At 37.7% G+C, this 21801-nt stretch overlaps 1 protein-coding gene and 1 pseudogene across 1 annotated transcript in view; one reads left to right on the top strand and one right to left on the bottom strand.

Moving 5' to 3' along the window:
• Positions 1-21801, top strand: part of SNX27 (sorting nexin 27) — a 70368-nt gene that overhangs the window by 36787 nt on the left and 11780 nt on the right. Inside the window, exons 3-8 of the mRNA XM_042994123.1 lie at positions 6744-6936; positions 8535-8599; positions 10842-10946; positions 14611-14689; positions 16268-16431; positions 19955-20044. Coding sequence (XP_042850057.1) covers positions 6744-6936; positions 8535-8599; positions 10842-10946; positions 14611-14689; positions 16268-16431; positions 19955-20044 — 696 coding nt within the window. The remainder of the gene's footprint in view (positions 1-6743; positions 6937-8534; positions 8600-10841; positions 10947-14610; positions 14690-16267; positions 16432-19954; positions 20045-21801) is intronic.
• Positions 13962-14109, bottom strand: LOC122241573 (annotated as a pseudogene).

Consider the following 21801-nt stretch of genomic DNA (forward strand, 5'->3'; position numbering starts at 1 on the left):
GATCTCACAGTTCATCAGATCAAGCCCTGTGTCCAGCTCTGTGCTGATGGCACACAGCTTGCTTAGGATTCTCTCTCTCCCTCTGTCTCTGCCCCTCCCCTGCTCATGTGCACTGTCTCTCAAAATAAATAAACTTTAAAAGAATTAAACAGAAAAAAACCCCAAAAAAACCAAGTTAATAAAGTGACAAAACAAATGATACAGTAGGAGAAGATACAGTGTATACAACATGAAAAAGATTATGTCAAGAACATATAAACAACTCTACAAATCAGTGAGAAAAACACAAAAAATTAATGCAACACTGGACAAAATATATGAATATGTTTTTTTACAGAAGAGGACACTCACATGGCCAATAAATACGTGAAGAGATGATTGACATCATTACATGTAACATTAAGAGAATTGTAAATTGGAACCACAGTAGGAAATCTTTTCCCACCCATTCCCCATTGGCAAGAAGTAAAAGAATTTTTTTATGTATTATGAAAGGAGTATAACTTGATGTAACCACTTTAGCTTACAGTTTGGCATGATCTCTTTCAGTTGAATATTCACATACCTTATAACCCTGCAGTTCTAGTCTGAGTACATCTAGGAGAATCTCTTATATACGTACAACAGGGGGCATATGTACAAGTTCATAGCAGTATTTGTTCACAATAGCAAAAACCCAGAATCAACCCAAGTGCTCATCAACAGAACAGGTATTTAAAAAGCAAAACAACGGGGGTGTGTGGGTAACTCGGTCGGTTAAGCCTCTGACTTTGGCTTAGGTCACAATCTCACAGTTTGTGGGGTTAAGCCCTGCATCAGTCTCTGTGCTGACAGGTCAGAGCCTGGAGCCTGCTTCAGGTTCTGTGTCTCCCTCTCTCTTTGCTCCTTCCCTGCTCGTACTCTGTCCCTCTCAAAAATAAATAAACATTAAAAATAAATAAAAAGCAAAACAACTGTTATATACAGCAGAATAAACCACAAAGGTGTGTAACATTGTGGATGAGACTAAGGGAAAAAATAAGCCCTGGAAGGTCTCACTGTGCATGGTAACCTTTTTATAAAACCTAAATGCCCTTTAAAAATTAAAATAAAAAAGAATTTAAGTATTACATATAAATACAGGAAAAAACTATAAAAAGAAAAGCGAGGGAATGATGAACATGATTATGATCATTTTGGGGGTCAGGGAAGCAGGGAGAGGGGATGAAGGAGGCAGAGACTATGGTTAGAAATAAGTGTCATGGGGCGCCTGGGTGGCTCAGTCGGTTGAGCGTCCGACTTCGGCTCAGGTCACGATCTCGCGGTTCGTGAGTTCGAGCCCCGCGTCAGGCTCTGGGCTGATGGCTCAGAGCCTGGAGCCTGCTTCCGATTCTGTGTCTCCCTCTCTCTCTGCCCCTCCCCCATTCATGCTCTGTCTCTCTCTGTCTCAAAAATAAATAAACATTTAAAAAAAATTAAAAAAAAAAAGAAATAAGTGTCAGGGTCTTAGTTTATAGTTTACTTTTTGCAAGGTTAAAAATAACTAATTTAATATCCAAAGAGCTTGCCATGAGACTATGTTGTGAACCAAAGATTATGATTAATCCAGTTCTGTATACCCAAGGTCCAAATAAAGAAAAAAAAAAGTAACGGAGACCATTTATGATCCATGTTAGGGAGAATACACACACAAGAAACCGAAGTTATTTAAGAGCATATTGTGGCCTTTATGCTTTTTTCTTCCTAAGAAGGAGCCTAATGCTTCAGCATTTAGGAAAAATATTTCAGTGTTCCATTGTTAAGGATCTCACCCATTTTACTCAGAAATCAGCTAAGAGTGCTGTATCTCCTTTTGCTTTTATAGGCAGCTTATGAATGGCAATAATGTTTGGGTTTTTTTTTTTAATTTTTTTTAAATGTTTATTCAATTTTGAGAGACAGAGACAGAGCATGAGGGAGGGAGGGGCAGAGAGAAAGGGAGACACAGGATCTGAAGCAGGCTCCAGGCTCTGAATTATCATCATAGAGCCCAACGCAGGGCTCGAACCCACAAGCCGTGAGATCATGACCTAAGCCAAAAGTCAGATGCTCAACTGACTGAACCACCCACGTGTCCCTAATGTGGTTTTCTTAAGATGAATTTTCAGCTAAAAATAAGATTAAATGGCAGGGTGCTGTTGGAAGCAATTTGTTGGTCATAATGTACATTGAAGATTCATCCAGATCAACGGCAGGAACCAGGACAGTGTCTGCTAGACTTTCAGAAGCTGAACTTGAGTGATATTGCCATGGCCAAAATGTCATCATTCTACTTTTTTTTTTTTTTCACTTTTGCATTATGTATGGAGATTCTCTTCTCTGTTCAGTAGCACAATTCCTGTCGGTTTACTAAAGGTTTGAAAAAATGAGAACGTTTTAATATCTAGATCCTACATAGGTTGAGACATTATCACTTAAAAGCCTTATCTGTAGGTGGGAGGGTTAAGGAACCAACAAAATGAAGATCTCTGATATCTGGGATTTCAGTTTTGCTATTGAATACCCAGATGTTACTAGAATTGCTTTCCCACAGTGGCTTGTGCTTATTGTAAGACTTTATCAGTTACAGGGCGGCTGGCTGGCTGAATCAGTAGGGCACAAGACTGTTGATCTTGGGCTTGTGAGTTCAAGCCCCACATTGCGCATGGAGTCTACTTGAAAGAAAGAGAGAGAGAGAGAGAAAGAAAGAAAGAAAAGAAAAGAAAAGAAAAGAAAAGAAAAGAAAAGAAAAGAAAAGAGAGAAAGAAAGCAAGAAAAGAACTTACCAGTTACCATCTTCTGGCATTCATTACATAGCATTAAATCATGAGGCTGGAGAGATAAATGGCATAGCATGGATTTTCAGCATTTACATATTTAGAAGTCATTTTGAAGTTGAATTTTGGAACTTTGACTTACAGAATCTAGAGAAACAAAATAAGATCACTGATCAGATAAGTTTTACACTTTCCCCACCTATAATCCATGCCTTTTTCCCTATTGGGTTCTTACTGAACAAAGACTATCTCAAGAGGACTGAAACTTGTTACCCTCAATGGTGCTATGAGTGATGTGGAGCATGCGGGCTGAGGCCTGTAACCTGTGTACGGAATCCATGCCTGCAGTGCCCTGCCTGCCCAGGTCCTGGGGCTGAGGGTGGGCTCTGCTCTCCATGCATGAATTCACAGACAAACAACAGAAATGATGTTGGAACAGTGGGAATCAGCAATTTTGCACAGGAAGCTTTGGGAGATGTTGTTTAATGTAGTCTGCCTGAAGTTGGGACCAAACTGAACAAACAAAATGAGTTTGGTGCTTTGGACAGTGTGAAAGCTGCTGGTGAACTCTTATTCTCCTCTATCAGAAGAAGTAACTGAAATTAATGAAGCTCTTAGAGAAAATCCAGGACTTGTCAACAAATCTTGTTAGGAAGATGGTTGTCTGATCAAGATAACAGTAATCCTTCAGAATTGGATGAATTAATGAGTGAAGAAAAATATAAGAAATATATAAAGTCTATTGAGGAATGAAAATGGAATCCCTAAATAAACTAGTATAAACCAAAAAAAAAAAAAGGAAGAAAGAATTGTTTTCTCAGACAACTGGTTTTGCAGTCTGAACATTCCAACTTGAAGTCTTGTAGGTTATGGTCAGTTGGAGAAGAAGGTGACCAGTGATCATTAAATTCAGTGTACTATCACAAGCTAGATTAACTTCATCTAATTCCATTTATGAGCCAACCAGTCTTAGGGTTTAAATTAAAATGGAAAGATCCTAGAAGCACGGCCTGCCTGTGTATATCTTTAATTTCTATTTGATTATGTTCTCCTTTAAGTCCAGAGAATATATATATATATTTTTTCAACATTTATTTATTTTTGAGAGAGAAAGAGGACATGCGCAGGGAAAGGGCACAGAGAGAAGGGGATAGAGGATCCAGAGCAGGCTCCACATTGACAGCAGAGCCTGACAGTTGGCTCGAACTCCCAAACCGTGAGATCATGACCTGAGCTGAAATCAGATGCTTAACCGACTGAGCCACTCAGACACCCCCAGAGAATATATTTTTTGATGGACTTTCTCATTTGTAATGAGGCTCTGGGCGTTTCTCATGGATCATGGACATTCATGAGTTTTAGGCAGAAGATCTCAGCATGCACTAAGTGAATTGGTCATTTTTTGGGCAAATGAGTGTATCCAAACCAGGGAAATACAAATACTAATAGATCTTGGTTCATTTTAAGGACCAATGAAGAACAAAGCAGTCTCTGTTGTGATTTTAAAAAAAAAAGTTTTTTAATGTTTGTTTATTTTTGAAAGAGAGAACAAGCAGGAGAGGGGCAGAGAGAGGGAGACACAGGATCTGAAGCAGGCTCCAGACTACGAGCTATCAGCACAGAGCCTGATGCAGAGATTAAACCCACAAACTGAGATCATGACCTGAGCCAGTCAGAGGCTTAACCAACTGAGCCACCCAGGTGCTCCTGTTGTGATCTTTTTGTATATTTCTCATTTACTAAGCACAGTTAATTTAAAAGTGTTTTTGGCTCTTGTGGAAGCCATTTCTACTTGCATTAAAATATTACAGAACTGTCAGGCATCCTGTTTATATTTCTGTTTCCTGTGATGCCACATTTAAATAGAGATTGGTAGGGAGGTAGGTGAGAGGCTATTTAATGTTAACTCTTCTCACTTTATCAAGAAACTGAAAGTTGAATCAACTTTTCAGATTTCTTTTTGAAACTATCACAAAGGCTTCTCAAGCTCTAGGGTTCTACCCTAGGAAATATTTTACTGGACTGGAGATCACTCAAGTGGTCACCTTTGAGGAAATGCAGTCATAGTCTTCATGTACATTATCAAGGACCTACTGTACTCTTCCTTGGAAAGAGACTTGGGGGCAGATCTTTGAGCCGGCAGTGTCACTAACTAGTTTTACCTCCCTTCCTTTCTTCATTGTATGAGGAATTCAGGCTGATACATATCACCTATAGTATTGCGGACTTGCTTTTTAAGCAAAGGAATGGTGATATTAGTGAGAAATTTGGATAGTTTAGTTTGAGATGGAAGTATATAAGACCAAACTGAATAAGACTTCTTAAGACTGCCTGCTCCAGGGGTGCCTAGGTGGCTCAGTTGGGTGAGTGTCCAACTTCGGCTCAAGGCATGATCTCATGGTTTGTGAGTTTGAGCCCCGTGTCGGGCTCTGTGTTGACAGCTCAGAGCCTGGAGCCTACTTCAGAGTTTGTGTTTCCATCTCTCTCTCCCTCTCTCTCTCTCTCAAAAATAAACATTAAAAAAAAATTTTTTTAAGACTGCCTGCTCCAAAGAGAACAGGTGGTGTTGTGTAAAGAGACTCTTGTTTTCTTATGCATTTGTACTTCAGGAGGAAGTGATGGGAATACTTTGGTAATATATGTGCTTCATCACAGACAGTCACAACTTTGAGTGATAATCACAGGAAGAAAGCTCATTGATCAGGATCATACACATCCCTGGAGACTGTTTCATAGTGATTAGAGATTTTGCCTTTAATTGGGGGAGGAATCATAGTTGGAGAGTTATGGGAGAGGAGTCTTGAATGAGTAAATTATTTTATTTTTGCATTTAACTCATACTTCCTAAATCACAGAAGCATGGTAAAGATTCTTTTTGAGCTTTAAGGGAAGGCTTTGGCCCACACATTCTCAGTGATTAACTCTTGATTCCATGTGTAGATGATCTGTTTTGTGCACATTTAAAATTCAGAATGATTTTTGCAAAACCAGTAAATGTGATTTGGGGCCTTTTTTTCCCATCTCTGCCTAATTTGATATGTTCTGAGAATATAGGGTAACTTGGATTATTAGATGTTTTTGGATTACACATTCCGTCACTTTATGAGGGTACATATTCAAGACTTTCCTTTATGTGGGTGCATACTCAGAAACTTCACATATATGCATTAATTTCTTCATCAAATACTTACTGACTCCCTGCTATGTTCCAGACCCTGTTCTAAAAGTTTGGCAGGCATCTATGAACAATAAACAAAAATCTCTAACTGTTTCTTCATGAGGATTATTAACTCTTTGTTATTACAAGATGGTCCTTAGAATACGTTTATTTCACTTTTTGTTAACCCGATTTTAAGGAAGAGCAAAACTAAGGATACCTGACTTCAGGAAAGGAGTTTTTGCCACAGAAACCTTTTGCTAACAAAATGCCACTGTTACATCATTTTTAGACATTCCTTTAGAAGTTTGGACCACACACAAATATCAGTCACAATGCTTTATAATCCACCTTCGTTTTGTACATCCATCTCTCTCCAAATTTGCTTGCTTATTCATTCACTAGAGTTACCATTGGCTTTGAATGACTTTTAACTTTCTAAAAATAAAGATCCACGCTTAAAAGCTGAAAATTGTCTTTGAAGATATTGAAAGCACTGTGTTGGAGGTAATTTTAATAGCAAAAATTAGATTATGGGCCACTTGAAAAGAGTAGCACTCTGTTGTCCACATCATTTCTGGCATGCTTATTGAAAGTAAGCCTTACTTGACAGTGACCTTTAACATGTTCTCTGTTAAGTGCATAGCAGAATATACCTCACCAGTATCAGCCTGAGCTTGACTTTAGATGATTCTGTGATTTAATTGGTAGTAAGTAGGCTTTTTTTGTTTTTTGTTTTTGTTTGTTTGTTTGTTTGTTTGTTTTTTTTTTTTTTTTTTTTTTTTTTTTTTTTTGTTCTTCCCCCTCACCAGGTATACAATGTTTATATGGCAGGGAGGCAGCTGTGTTCTAAGCGGTACCGGGAGTTTGCTATCCTACACCAGAACCTGAAGAGAGAGTTTGCCAACTTTACATTTCCCCGACTTCCAGGGAAGTGGCCATTCTCTTTATCAGAACAGCAATTAGATGCCCGACGTCGGGGGTTGGAAGAATATCTAGAAAAAGGTAAGTTGGCCTATTAAATGCTACTACCTTAAGTAGACTTGGATTCTAGGTATGTGTTGCAACTCTTAAACCGCATGGCTAAGTTTCCTGAAACTGAATAGTGAAAGTAAATCAAATTTCTGACCATTGGTGTTGAATGATCTGAGCTTTGAAGCCAAAACTGAAATGTCCAATACAAGGATTAATAGCCTATGTTATTGACTTGCTGAGCACTTAAAAACAGAAAAATGCATAATTAGTTTTTGATGTATTAGGGACCTTTATTGGGTTATGTTATTTGCCAGCAAACACGTACAGACCTACTCATCAACATGCTGAATTGATTTGGCAACTAAGTGGGCTGTGTTTAAAACATTTTTATTGAAATGACTCTTAGTTCACTGGCATATCCTACTTGAAAAGTCCTTTTTCCTCTTACAGTTGTCCATGGATAGGTTTGCCAAGTTGTGGATCTCTAAAGTCCCCTTGATCTAAGCAGGTTATAGGTGGAAGTATTGAAACTTTACTTGTTATCTCAGGACTTCCAAATAGTACATCAGGAGTTTGTGGATATGGATGCTGAAACATTTGGTTATCGGAAAGTCAAGGAGAAATGACCCAGATCTCCGGAATAAGATAGTTCATTTTGTGGCTCAGAGAAGACACCTTGCTTCGCTCCATTATAGAGTTATATAATTTGCCAGTTGTGCAACAGGCTTCTCTTTAAAATACTAATTTAATAGAAAAATAGTCTTATGTGATATTTATTAATTCTGTGTCCTTGTGTAAGAACTAATTGACCTAGTTGAATTTTTTAAAATTTTAGTGGAGAGCCTTATCCCTGAAGAAAAACTGTTTCCCCTGTAGAAGGTAGTGAGACTTCCTCATCTGTTTTTAGCTTTTTTCTAACATGGAATGGCCTCTAAACACAGCCCTTGGGAAATGAAAAGGGTATAAATTTTTTTAATAAAATGAAGTGAAGTCATCAGTATAACTCATTATCCTCATGAGAGTGTCAGGAAATTAACTTTCTTAGATTTAGACAATTAGCTACTTTCCTTCCTTCCTTCCTTCCTTCCTTCCTTCCTTCCTTCCTTCCTTCCTTTTAAAGGTTGTTGTTTTGAAGCTTAAGTCAGTGAGGTGAGAAGATGCGCTGAGCTTAATACTTAATTACCTACCCATTTTTCCCAAAGTGTTTTTAACTGCTTATGGTTCTCTGACTGGCCTCGTTCCTAGGTAGACCAAGTATACATTTTTCCTTCTGTATTTCAGTTTTGTGTTTGCTTTATTCCTGATTGACCTTACCCTAGCTCTGTTGTCTGGCTTGGTCTTCGTTCACATGAGACTGCAAAGTTAGATTTACTGAAGTGTTATTTTGAATGACTTCATTTGGCTATGTATAATGTTTTTAGCAAGCTACATCTTTGAACATCCTAATTTTCCTCTGTTGTGGTTCATATTTATATGAATGTTTGTTGTGCCTTAATGTGTTATACATCAGGAATGACCACCTCAGCATTGCCTGCTACTGATGATTTATACTTAAACCTTGATACATTGTTGACTTTAAAGTCTCCATTTTAGGGTCTCACGCCAGATTCAATTTTTGTTTTCTACAGTATGCTCAATACGTGTCATTGGTGAGAGTGACATCATGCAGGAATTCCTATCAGAATCAGATGAGGTAGGTAAATACTCCCCACAATGACTGTTCACCCCTTGGCTCCTTGCGGGCGGGGGATAAAGATGTCAATTACAGGTTGAATTGCTGTAAATTCCCCCAATGACCGTTTTTTTTTTCAAGTTGCCTTTCTTATGTATCCTGCTTATCTTTTTTTTTTTTTTTTTTTTTTTTTTTTAATTTTTATTTTTTTTATTTTTTAATATATGAAATTTACTGTCAAATTGGTTTCCATACAACACCCAGTGCTCATCCCAAAAGGTGCCCTCCTCAATACCCATCACCCACCCTGCCCTCCCTCCCACCCTGCCCTCCCTCCCACCCCCCATCAACCCTCAGTTTGTTCTCAGTTTTTAACAGTCTCTAATGCTTTGGCTCTCTCCCACTCTAACCTCTTTTTTTTTTTTTTTTTTCCTTCCCCTCCCCCATGGGTTTCTGTTATGTTTCTCAGGATCCACATAAGAGTGAAACCATATGGTATCTGTCTTTCTCTGTATGGCTTATTTCACTTAGCATCCTGCTTATCTTTTAAGACCTAGCGCTTGGTTCACTTTCTCTTTGCATAGCCTTCCCTGATACTCAAGTCCTTGGTTTTTCTTTATCTTTATCTTTTTTTTTTTTTTTTTTAAGAGCCTGCGTGATTGGGGAGGGGCAGAGAGAGAGAGAGGGAGACAGAGAATCCAAAGTGGGCTCTGCACTGTCAGCACAGAGCCTGATGCAGGACTCAAACTCATAAACCATGAGATCATGACCTGAGCTGAAGTTGGACGCTCAACTGACTGAGCCACTCAGGTGTCCCTCAAGTCTTTGGTTTAGGAACTTTTGCAGTCAGACCACTCAATCATCACCTTGTTGCTATCCTATTCTCCCATTTTGTGTACATATAATCAAATTATTACTTTATATTTTTAGTTCACTACAGTGTGAACTACCTGTAGGTAAGAGCTAAGTCTTTTTTTCTAGCCTTATTGAGTTAGAATTGACAAATAAGAATCATCTATATTTGAGGTGTACAACTTGATGTTTTGATGTACGTATACATTGTGAAAGATCACAACAGTCAAGCTAATGAACCTATCCATTACCTCATAGTTACCATTTTCTTTTCCTTCCTTCCTTCCTTCCTTCCTTCCTTCCTTTCTTCCTTTCTTTTTCTTTCTTTCTTTCTTTCTTTCTTTCTTTCTTTCTTTCTTTCTTTCTTTCTTTCTTTCTTTCTTTCTTTCTTTCTTTCTTTCGTGTGGTGAGAGCACTTAAAATCTACCCTCCTGGCAAATTTCAAGTATACGTTACAGTATTGTTAATTCTGGTCACCATGGTATTATACATTAGAGCTCTGGACCAAGAACTAAATCTTGGCCATCTTTGTATTCCCAGTGCCTTACAATAATGTCAAGCATATTAGAGGTGCTTAATAAATACTAATTGAATAGAAGAATGAATATGTAATGCTGCTATATTAAATAGTACGTTATCTACTAGTTATTTTATATGTGTATGTCTTATTTTCTCAACTAGGTTATAAATTTCTTGCAGACAAGTGCTTATAGTTAATGCTTAGGATGGTTTTAGACAATAGATAGCACCATTTTTTAAGTGATAAACGAAGATGGACTTGCTCCTCAATAGTTTCTCTCTAATCAAACTTACAAGCTAGAGGAATGTATTAATCATCAAAAGCAATAAGAAAGAAGGATCTTCTGAATTAAGGGATAAGAATTGTTTACTCTTTCGAAGAAAACTAGGCATCACGTTAACTCAGATTCCTGCCTTTCATCCATTTTTCCTGTCAGAGGTGTCACGATTCCTTCTGAGTTCAGGGAGGAACTTAACACTACTTGAGCCAATCTAGCATGCCTAACCATTTAAACCCAGAGAATTTTTGTCAAAACTACTGCTTCCAGTTGTTTTCTTTTCTCAATGGTGAGTTCTGAATGTTTGGAAGTAGGCCAAAAATGTCATCTGTATTTGACCTAGACTGCCTCACACAAGTGTTCCATTTTGAAATGTGGACACACTGGCTTTAACATGTTTCTTTCCTCCCTGTTCATCTTAAAGGTTAACTTTTGCTGCAGCCTGAAGTCAGCTTTCTGACTTGTAAAATGTATTGACTTTAAGGTGTCTTTTTCCCCTTTTCGTTGGAACTTAACTTTCTATCACATGTTTAGATTGTTGCTTAGTCAGCATGTTATAAGGAGAGTGAGGATATGCTGAGTTACAAATTATGTCTCTGTGTCTTTTCCCACAGAACTACAATGGTGTGTCCGACGTAGAACTGAGAGTAGCATTACCAGATGGAACAACAGTTACAGTCAGGGTTAAAAAGAACAGTACTACAGACCAAGTGTATCAGGTAAATTAAACTTGAACAAGTAGACTCAACATTGGATGGTATGAAGCTAAGGAGGATGGATGAAATGAGTTAATAAAGTGCTTGGGCTATCTGGCACATAATTTATTAAATGTGAGCTACTACTACTGATGTTGTTATTAATGTGAAAGTACTTTGCCCTCCTTTAAAGAAAAGTACAGTATGTATCCTGGGTCGTAGTGGTTGAAATTAGCGCCACCCCTCCCTTTCTTTTCTTTCTTTTTTTTTTTTTTTTTTTAAGTTTATTTATTTATTTTGAGAGATAGTGCCAGTGGGGGAAGGGCAGAGAGAGAATCTCTAGCAGACTCGGCACTCTCAGCACAGAGCCTGACACAGGGCTCAAACTCATGAACTGTGAGATCATCATGACCTGAGCCAAAGTCAAGAGTTAGATGCTTAACTAACTGAGACACTCAGGCGCTCCAGCCCTGCTTCTTTTTAATTGTAGAAAACTTTAATATAAACAGAACAGTACAGTGGACCTCCATTTACGCATCATTCATATTTAATAACCATCAAGATTTTGCCACATTTGCATTATACGTGTATCTTTTTTTTCTTTTCCTTTGTTTAAATGTTTTATTTTTTTTAAATGTTTATTTAGAGAGAGCTAGCATGCACAAGTGGGGGAGGGGCAAAGAGAGAGGGGTAGAGAGAGAATCCCAAGCAGGCTCTGCACTGTCAGCACGGAGCCCAAGGCAGGGCTTGAACCCACAAACCCACGATCATGACCTGAGCTGAAATCAAGAGTCAGGATGCTTACCTGACTGAGCGACCCAGGTGCCCCTGTTTAAATATGTTAAAGCAAATTCCATTTTATTGGGCCTGTATAGATTTCAGTATAAATTTCTAAAAAATAAAGGCATTCTTTTTACATAAAGACAAAAGCCATTATCAGACCTAAAAAGTTAACAGTATTTCCTTGGCATTAACTAATAACAAATCCATAGTCCAATATTTCCAGCTGTCTAAAAATGATTTTTTATTGTTTGTTAAAATCTGGATCTAAACAAGGTTTGTTTTTTATCTTTGTTTTTAATGTTTATTTTTGAGAGAGAGAGAGAACACGAGCAGGGGAGGGACAGAGAGAGAGAGGGAGACAGAGGATCTGAAGCAGGCTCCAGGCTCCGTGCTGACAGCAGAGAGCCCAGTATGGGGCTCGAAGCCACGAGCCATGAGATCATGACCTGAGTCGAAGTTGGATGTTTAGCTGACTAAGCCGCCCAGTCGCCCCAGTTTTTATGTTTGTTTGAATATAAGCAGCTTCCCTTCCCTTCCTCACCTTTTTTATTTAGATGTTATTAGTTTGTTGCAGAAATTGGGTCTGTGTTGTACAGTGTCCCACATTCTGAATTTATCTATTTATTTTTATGTGCATCATTTAATATGTCCATCTCCTTACATTCTGCATGAATGGAAGTTTTCTCTAGAGAGCTCGAGTAGGTTCAGCTTTTTTATAAGAATACTTCCTAACTGGTGAGATATATCTTTCCTATTGCTTTCAGGAGGTACACAGTATCTGTCTGGTTGTCCCATTTTTAGTGATACTGAGATTAATCGGTGCATTTATTTAGATGGTGATAACCTGGGCTCTCTATTGTAAAATTCCCCATTGGCCTGTAATCAGATGAGTGTATACACTGATGATTGCTGCCTTAACCAGTAATTTCATTAATTCTGTCATTTCTTCATATTTGTTAGGTAGAATTTTTCTATACAGAACTTTTCCTTACCAACTAAGGCTATGTATATAGTTATCCTAAAATACAGTTTGTAGGAAAGAGAGGATAAATATTTAATTTTTTTAATTGCCAATTTTCAGAGTGTAATGTTGGCATTGGAGTGTGATGTTGGTGATTCCAATGATATCCAATGAGATATTTTTATTTTATTTTATTTTTATTTTATTTTATGTTATTTTTATTTTACTTTAGTATTTGTGGGTTTTAGACATTCAGTATTATTTAATCAATCATGTGTATCATCTTTGATGCTCACATTGTTTCATCTCTGGCCAGTGGAAGCTCCTTCATATCTGCTCCTGTATTCTTCTGATGCAACTTACTTGTTTATGATAGCATCCTTGCTTTTTGGTACAACAAGGTGTTCTGGCCTCATCTTTGTGTATTTCCTATCCTAGATCTATAATCAGCCACTTCCCTCAAGGAGTCCTGGTTTCTTTCAGTGAGAAATTACATTTAAAGATCATGATCTGGGTGCTAGATATAATCATTGCTTTTAGGCCTAGGCCTTTTTGTCTTTAATCCTGATGTGATCAAGATTTTCAGGGAGACTAACAGGTTTCTGGATATTAATGTTTATTGTTCCTTTGTAGCAAACAATATGTTCCCCATACATTTGCTCATGTACTGTATACCATGGCAAAGGGTATGTGCAGAATTCAAGGTATTTCTGAAATTATAAAAGGGTGAAGTGATTGCAAGGAAAATGTTAATTTTACAGGTTGCTCATGTTTTTGTTTTGTATTCTTTGTTTCTGCCTCTCGCCCCCAAATTGTCTCTAGCAAGGCCTTTTGGTGAGGAGCAGCACTTTTCTCCTCATCCGCTTACTGAGACTTGTAGCTATAAACCATTTTCCAACCCCAGAGAGCATTTCAGTTTCCATTCACTGCAGTAAAGAATGGTAACTTAGAACGTTTATAGTGTCATCAGGGATGAGAATGAGAATGGTATAATTATACTTGGTCTACTGAGCCACTGACATTCCACAATTGTATTTTGTTCAATTAATACCTTATTTATATTGGGATTGATCTTGAAAAGAAATTGTGGTACTATTTTGTGTTTTTTGAGTTTTGTTGTCATTTGTAATTTTAGTTTTATTTGTACGTGGAATCTTTCAATTGCTTTTTGTCATATTAGCTCCTAGAGAGGAGGACTGATACTTGTTTAATATGTCTCTGTTACAACATTTTGCTGTTTTCATGTCGATATCAATGATGGTAATTCTTAGGAAATGGAGATCCTCAGCCTGAGGCATGGATCATCCAAAAAATAAATAAGAACAATTTGTGAAGCATGAACAAAATTGACAAACTCTTTTCGGCTCAAGAACCAAAGATAAAGATTTTGCATGTTAACAGCCTGTATTACACTTGATCTTAGCCAAAAGGCCGAGAAGCGATTATTAACAGCCTGTATTAAATGTAGGTTGAATGAAAATAAATAAATAAACAAACAAATAAATAAATATAAATGTAGGTTACATGTATGAGACTGGATATTTAAGAATTTATTTTCTTCTTAAGGTCTGTTCTTGTGAAGCACATTACTTGTAAGTGCTGTTAAAAAAGACTTTTTGTGGGATGAAATCATATTTCAGAGAAGGAAGATGATATTTAAGGATAGCTTATTAGCTTGAATTGGACATGGAAACTCATATTTAGAGATTATATCTATTTCGGTCAAATATAGGTATTTTCCCCCTTTTATGTCATATATATGTATGCATGAGTATGTGCACACATACATATAAAAAGAAAAGGTATAGACCATGAATTTAGTTCATGTGAAGCTGAGATGGCAAAACTCCTCCCTTCTCCCCCCTGCACATGCACACACCTGTCTTTTCCCATAGTTTGTCTGATTTAGTTACCCTGAAACCAATCTATCCTGTTTACTTATAGGCTATTGCAGCAAAGGTTGGCATGGACAGTACAACGGTGAATTACTTTGCCTTATTTGAAGTGATCAATCATTCCTTTGGTAAGTATCAGTAGCCTAATACTGAGTTTTGTTTGTGAGTATTTTATTCTAATACTATCAGACTGAAGCTCCCGGAAGCCGTCAGACTGAAACTGTTTGCTTAGAGAAGAAGAGCTTGAAGGCAAGGGGAGATCACACTCATTAGGACTGTCTCCCACAAGCAGACCAGGCAAATCTTATTAAGCCCAAGTCAAAAAGGTGTCTGATCACTGATGATCCTTTTTCCTCTTTTGTAAGTATAACTTACTTATACCTAGCACTGAAACAGATACTTCATGAACTTCTTTTAAATCAGGGGTTCAAAAGTAATATATTCCAATGAAATAGCCAAAAAGAGGGATGTTCTATCTAGCCACAACTTATTTTGGTGTACTTTATGCTTTTTGTAGATAGTTAAGAATAGCTTTTTATTTTCAGGAGTCAGAAAAAGATACATTACTTAAAAGTCTTTGCGTTGATGCATATATTTAAGTTTCCATGTAAATATACATTCTCTTTCTAGGAAATTTCATTGCATGTTGGCAGGAAGTTTCTCATGTTATTTTATAAAAGCTAGGGATGGTGGCCACATTGGTTGCATTGAGATCACAAAAGGGAGGAAGTCTGAGTGCTTGCTATGAATGACATAGATTTCCTATAGTTTATGGGTCTTTTCCACATTACATATACATGGGGCTAAGGCCAGAAACAACAGATAATATTGATTGATCAGACCTTGCCATCCCTGGTCAAGATAAAACTAGGTTGATTCTCCGTGAAGCAGCCATCTTTTTATTATTCTTCATCTTCCCAACTCCCTGTGGTCTAACTAGGCAGATATAAATGTTACAAAGGATTGCTAGGGAACCGGGCACTTGGATTCTAATCTTATCCTTTTTTTCTAAGCTTTAGTTAAGAAATAAAATGGGAAATATTAAATCTGTTTTTTGCAGTGTTACAAAGTCAAGTAAGCATCAAAAGAAGAAAAAACTCTGAGCCTTTCTTAAGAAAAGCAATATAGAAATTAAATGTGATAGTGTTTTATCCTGCCTGTGCATTGTTAGGAAGAGGAAGAAACGTTACTCAGAAACATTTTTCACTTTGACGAATGTCTTAGAGTTGGGGATGGGGATTGGGGAGAGCCTTTCAGCTCTTAACAAACAAGGGAATTGCCACATGAGAGACTCTGATTGCTCCATAGCTGGGTAAGAGGAGAGGCTTGCCTTAAAGATGTTCAGTGGACATCACTGTAACTTACCAGATAATAGATAAGATATTTTAATTGACTTTGGAATAGATGCTGTCTGCCCAGTCTGCATGTTAACTGAAGGATGTGTCATACAGGTGATAGATTTCAGTCAGTTTAAGACTTAATTGGCCATAGTCATAGTTAGAAGGGATACATTTGGGTAGAGAAATGGTTATTTTGTGGTCCCATAGCAGGCTGCTTGATGGATCTAACCTGATGTTCTGGTTAAGGATAGCCTGCCATTCTTAGTCTGCTTTACACAGTTTATGCTAGGGAAATTCCTTATATATCTTTAATCTTCTAGCTTTCTTTTTTATTTTTATTTTTTATTTTTTTGGTCTTTTCTTCAGTACGTAAGCTGGCACCTAATGAATTTCCTCATAAACTCTACGTCCAGAATTACACATCAGCTGTGCCAGGCACCTGCCTGACCATTCGAAAGTGGCTTTTTACGACAGAAGAAGAAATCCTCTTAAATGACAATGACCTTGCTGTTACCTACTTTTTTCATCAGGTGGGTGAATTGATCTTCCTGGAAAGGCCTGATTTCTTTTTATACTTGTATGTAGTGAGTTATTTGCCAATTCAGTGTGAATCCTTGGACAAGCTGCTTTGCCTCCTGGATCTTAGTTAAGTTACATTTTTAAAATGTTCTATCCTGGGGTGCCTGGCTGGCTCAGTCTATAGTATAGCATGTAACTCTTGATCTTGGGATTGTGAGTTCAAGCCCCACATTGTGTGTAGAGATTACTTGAAAAATAAAATCTTTAAAAAATAAAAAAGAGGGGCGCCTGGGTGGCTCAGTCGGTTAAGCGTCCGACTTCAGCTCAGGTTGTGATCTTGCGATCTCACGGTCCGTGAGTTCGAGCCCCGCGTCGGGCTCTGGGCTGATGGCTCAGAGCCTGGAGTCTGCTTCCGATTCTGTGTCTCCCTCTCTCTCTGATCCTCCCCCATTCATGCTCTCTCTCTCTGTCTCAAAAATAAACAAACGTTAAAAAAAAAAATTTTTTTTTTTAAATAAAAAAATAAAAAAGAATCAAATAATATATTCTAACCCATTTAACAAAAGATAAATAAATTTAAGAAGTAAAGATGTCCTGGAGTTAAGAATAAATTTATTACTGGGGCGCCTGGGTGGTTCAGTCGGTTGGGCCTCCGACTTCGACTCAGGTCATGATCTCAGTGTTTGTGAGTTCGAGCCCCACGTTGGGCTCTGTGCTGGCAGCTCAGAGCCTGGAGCCTGCTTCACATTCTCTCTTTTTTTCTCTTTCTCTCTCTCTCTCTCTCTCTCTCTCTCTCTCTCTCTCTCTGCCCCTCCCCCCCCCAAATAAAGTAAAACATAAAAAAATTTTTTTTTAAAAGAATAAATTATTACTGTTTTTTTAAACAACAGGAAATTAGCATATGGCTATATATCTTTCAAAAAACTTTTCATCAAGGGGCCCCTGGGTGGTTCAGTCGGCATCTGACTTCGGCTCAGATCATGATCTCATGGTTTGTGAGTTTGAGCCACATGTCCAGCTCTGTGCTGAAGCTCAGAGCAGGCAGCCTGCTTCGGATTCTGCGTCTCCCTCTGTCTCTGCCCCTCCCCCACTCATGCTCTGTCTTTCTCTGACTCTCAAAAAATAAACATTAAAAAAAACACCGTTTTTAAAAAGTAACCAGGTTTGTTAAAAAAATTTTTTTTCATCAGAATTATACATACATGAAGTTTAAAGCATCAAATAGTTCTACATAGGTTATTGTGAAAAATACTAGTTACCCTGCTTGTCTTCATCTCCCCTTCCCTTAGGCAACCATTTTCACCTCCTTTAGCTTTTGTTTGTTATTGTTGGTTTTGTTTTATATTTACTTCCATTTCTCTGTTATAACTTGATTATATTGCTCCTACTTGATTTTTTAATCAAGCAGTATCTCTTGATTTCCTAGTATAGAAGATGAGACTCTAGATACGTTTCCTCCCCCATTCCCGCTACATAACATACCCATACCCATACTCAAGCATAGGTGACAGAGGTAGAAGTTGAACTAGTCTTTTGACTTTAACTCTAAACTCACTGTGTTATTTTATTTTTATTTTTTATTTTTTATTTGAGAGAGAGGGAACAGGGGAGAGGGGCGGGGCGCGGGGGGAGAGGGAGAGAACCCCAAGCAGGCTCCATGCTCAGTGCAGAGCCTGACACGGGGCATGATCCCACAACCCCCAGGATCATGACCTTAGCCAAATAGAGTCAGAGGCTCAATTGACTGAGCCACCAGGCACCCTGAACTCACTGTGTTATGCACATAGTTTCCCTTAAATATAGGGATTGATTTCTACCTTAAGGAAATTAGCAGCCTTCTGGTAAAGATTCAAGCGGGTCCCTGCCTGGTGCCTGCAAAAGTTGTCCTTGTAGTAAAACACTGAGGTTAGATTCCGAGTGCCCTGTACAAATGATTGTGTTTGTTCTTTTCCTTCCTTTTTTTTTTTCTTCCAAAGATGAGTCTTCCCTTCTATTGGATTTTAAAAGCTTTTCTTGGGGTAGAGTGAAGTTGGGAAGGGGATGCACGTTTCGTATAGCTGAGCCAGGAGTAGTTTAGAATTAGCGTATTATATCTAGGTACCTTCGTGCCTGTATCAAGTCCTGTTGGGGACTTTTGTCCGCATGGGGTCTCAGATTTATTACTTCCTCTCTTCCAGTTGCTACCACCCTAGTTTACAGTCTTGTTTCACTTCATGCTTAAAGCACTATAACGTTGTCATTCTCCCTTATTTCATTCTCTCCTTAGCTTGATTCATTTGGCACTCATACACAAATCAATCTTTCTTTTTTTTTTTTTTTAATTTTTTTTTTTTTTAACGTTTATTTATTTTTGAGACAGAGAGAGACAGAGCATGAATGGGGGAGGGTCAGAGAGAGGGAGACACAGAATCTGAAACAGGCTCCAGGCTCTGAGTAGTCAGCACAGAGCCCGACGCGGGGCTCGAACTCACATACCGCGAGATCGTGACCTGAGCTGAAGTCAGACGCTTAACCGACTGAGCCACCCAGGCACCCCTTTTTTTTTTTTTTTTTTAATTTTTTCTTTTTTTAACGTTTATTTATTTTTGAGACAGAGAGAGACAGAGCATTTTTTTTTTTTTTTTTAGACACTATCATCTCTCTTTTTTTTAACATTTATTTATTTTTGAGACAGAGAGAGACAGAGCATGAACGGGGGAGGGTCAGAGAGAGAGGGAGACACAGAATCCGAAACAGGCTCCAGGCTCTGAGCTGTCAGCACAGAACCCAACGCGGGGCTCGAACTTACGGACGGCGAGATCATGACCTGAGCCAAAGTCGGACGCTCAACCGACTGAGCTACCCAGGCGCCCCTCAATCTTTCTTTGAAAAATAACACACATTTTTATTCCTTATTTTAGCTCCAGTAGTCTTAGTGCTGCTGTCCTTAAGTTTAAATTCCTGTCCCTGTTCTCTGGGATCCTTCATAATCTGTTAATCTACCCATCCGGCATTATCTTTTGTTGTCCCCTGACACATACCCTTTATTTAAATCAGACAGATCTGTCTCCTGAATGTATTTAAGCTCAAACACATTCCTGACTTCTGTTTGTAGTTTATTCTGTCTGCCTAACCTTTGGAGTCCAATCAAGGCTTTCCTGATAACTACAATTAGCAAAAAGCTCTGCTATCCTGACTACATGTATCACTTACTATCATACATCTTTGCTACCTCATTGTTACCTTTAACAATTATGGACTATCTTTCAGTGTTCTCTCATCTTTACACTGTATAAATTAAGTGGAATTTAAATCTCTTAACATGAGAAACAAGATCCCTCCTGTGCCTAGAACGGTTCTTGAGCACATACTGGGCACTCTTTAAGTGCTGCTTATTCTAATAAATATATCCACGTGGCAGAGTTCACTGGTGGTGATTATGATGGTCCAAATGGGTAAAAGTTATTCTGAAATGAATCTGTGTCTCTTTTGTCAAGAATGTGCTTGATAATGACTTTGATGTTCCTTTCTTCCCTGCCCTTGTTTTGGTGACAGGCCGTTGATGATGTGAAAAAAGGTTATATCAAAGCAGAGGAAAAGTCCTACCAGTTACAGAAGCTGTATGAACAAAGGAAAATGGTCATGGTAGGTTTATGTCCCCATAATCTCCTTACATCTCTTAAACCTGTTCCAGTTATTTCTGAGAGATAATACAACTGGTTAGTGGCTTAATTGATTTAAAAAAAAAAAAAAAAAAGGAGGGGATATAGATGTAACATACCCATTATGTTCCTCCATTAGCACATGAGAAGATATGTTGCTATATATGTGTATATAGCTTTATTATTAGTAATAACTGAGTATTATTTTTTGATAGAAAGTTCTAAAACAAAAGATGTACAAAACATTTCATAGATATCAATTCTCTAAGAGTTGATATTTAGATTTTTAACATTAGAAAGTGTTTTATTTGTGATTTAGCAATTACAAAATTGTCTTTACAACTTCCTTCTCTACAGTTGCTTAAAATGCTCAGTAGTGTCTTTGGTTAGTGTGATATGTGTGCTGTTTGATTTGATAGATGCTACTAGCATCATGTGGCTATTTAAGTTTAATTTTAAACTCATTTAAATTAAATAAAGTTTAAAATCCAGTTCCTCAGATGTGCCAGCCTCATTTCAAGTGTTGAGTAAGTACCTACCATATCGGGACAGCTCAGATACAGAACATTTTCATCATCACAGAGTGCTGAGGGGGTGCTGCCTATAGTAGTGCCTAAATATTTTGTTTTTGTTTTTGTTTCCCCCCCCGTAAATGTTTTAAAATTAGTTTTCAGGAGCACCTGAGTGGCTCAGTTGGTTTAGTATCCACCTCTTGATTTCGGCTTAGGTCATGATCTCACCGTTCATGAGTTTGAGCCCTGTGTCGGGCTCCACACTGGCAGTGCAGAGCCTGCTTGGGGTTCTCTCTCTCCCTCTCAAAATAAATAAATAAACTTAAAATATAAACTTAAAATAAACTTAAAAAATAAAATAAAATTATTTTTCAATTTGCACCTGCCATAAATACAGGGATGGAAATTGTCAAAAAAAATTTTTTAAGGGACGCTATGCTTATAAAAACTTTCACTCATAGCATTTTAAATTTTCTTTCTTTGCAAATTCACATATAGTTGAAACTTTTCCAATTATAATTTTTCATGGTTTCTCACAAGACAATTACTGTATTCGTGATGATTCTGATAGGTCACTTGAATTTCTTTTGTACCCTCTCTGTGTGCATTTTTTATGAGGGAACATTCTCTATCTAAATTAACTGGGTTGGAATAAGAATGCAAACAAGTCAGCCATTGAACTCAGCCCCTAATCTTATGTCTAGATAGTTATTTTATCACTTATATGACAAAAAGTAATAAATCTGTTTGCCTTAGAAAACTGCCAGAGATGAGGGAACCATTTATCAGTGTTCTGCATCCCAGCAGGCTAGAATAGACACAAAAATCTTTTAAATAGGTCTTGGCAGAATTTTGGTAAAGGCAATTTTACTATGTGAGAAACAGACTTTTAAAACTCGATTTCCACCTGTTCTTAAAGATCATGGCATTGTCTTCTGTATATTAGTGCATGATTCTGATCAGCACTTCTGCATCTTTTTGACGAAAAGGACCAAATACTGAAGGATCATCAGTCTCTGAAATATATCTTTGCCTTTGCCAAAGGCGGCAAATCAAAGTAATTTCATAAGGGCTACTGATAATGACAGTATGGGATATATATTGTTTCTTTGTACATATAGTACTTCAAACACAATAACTTCCATATATGTATCCAACTAAAAATATTTGTTGAGTACTGAGTGTGTGCCAGACACAGTACAAAGTGCTAAAAAATATATAAGTAGAT

The sequence above is a fragment of the Panthera tigris genome, chromosome C1 (genome assembly GCF_018350195.1).
Source record: "Panthera tigris isolate Pti1 chromosome C1, P.tigris_Pti1_mat1.1, whole genome shotgun sequence".
Taxonomy (NCBI): Eukaryota; Metazoa; Chordata; class Mammalia; order Carnivora; family Felidae; genus Panthera; species Panthera tigris.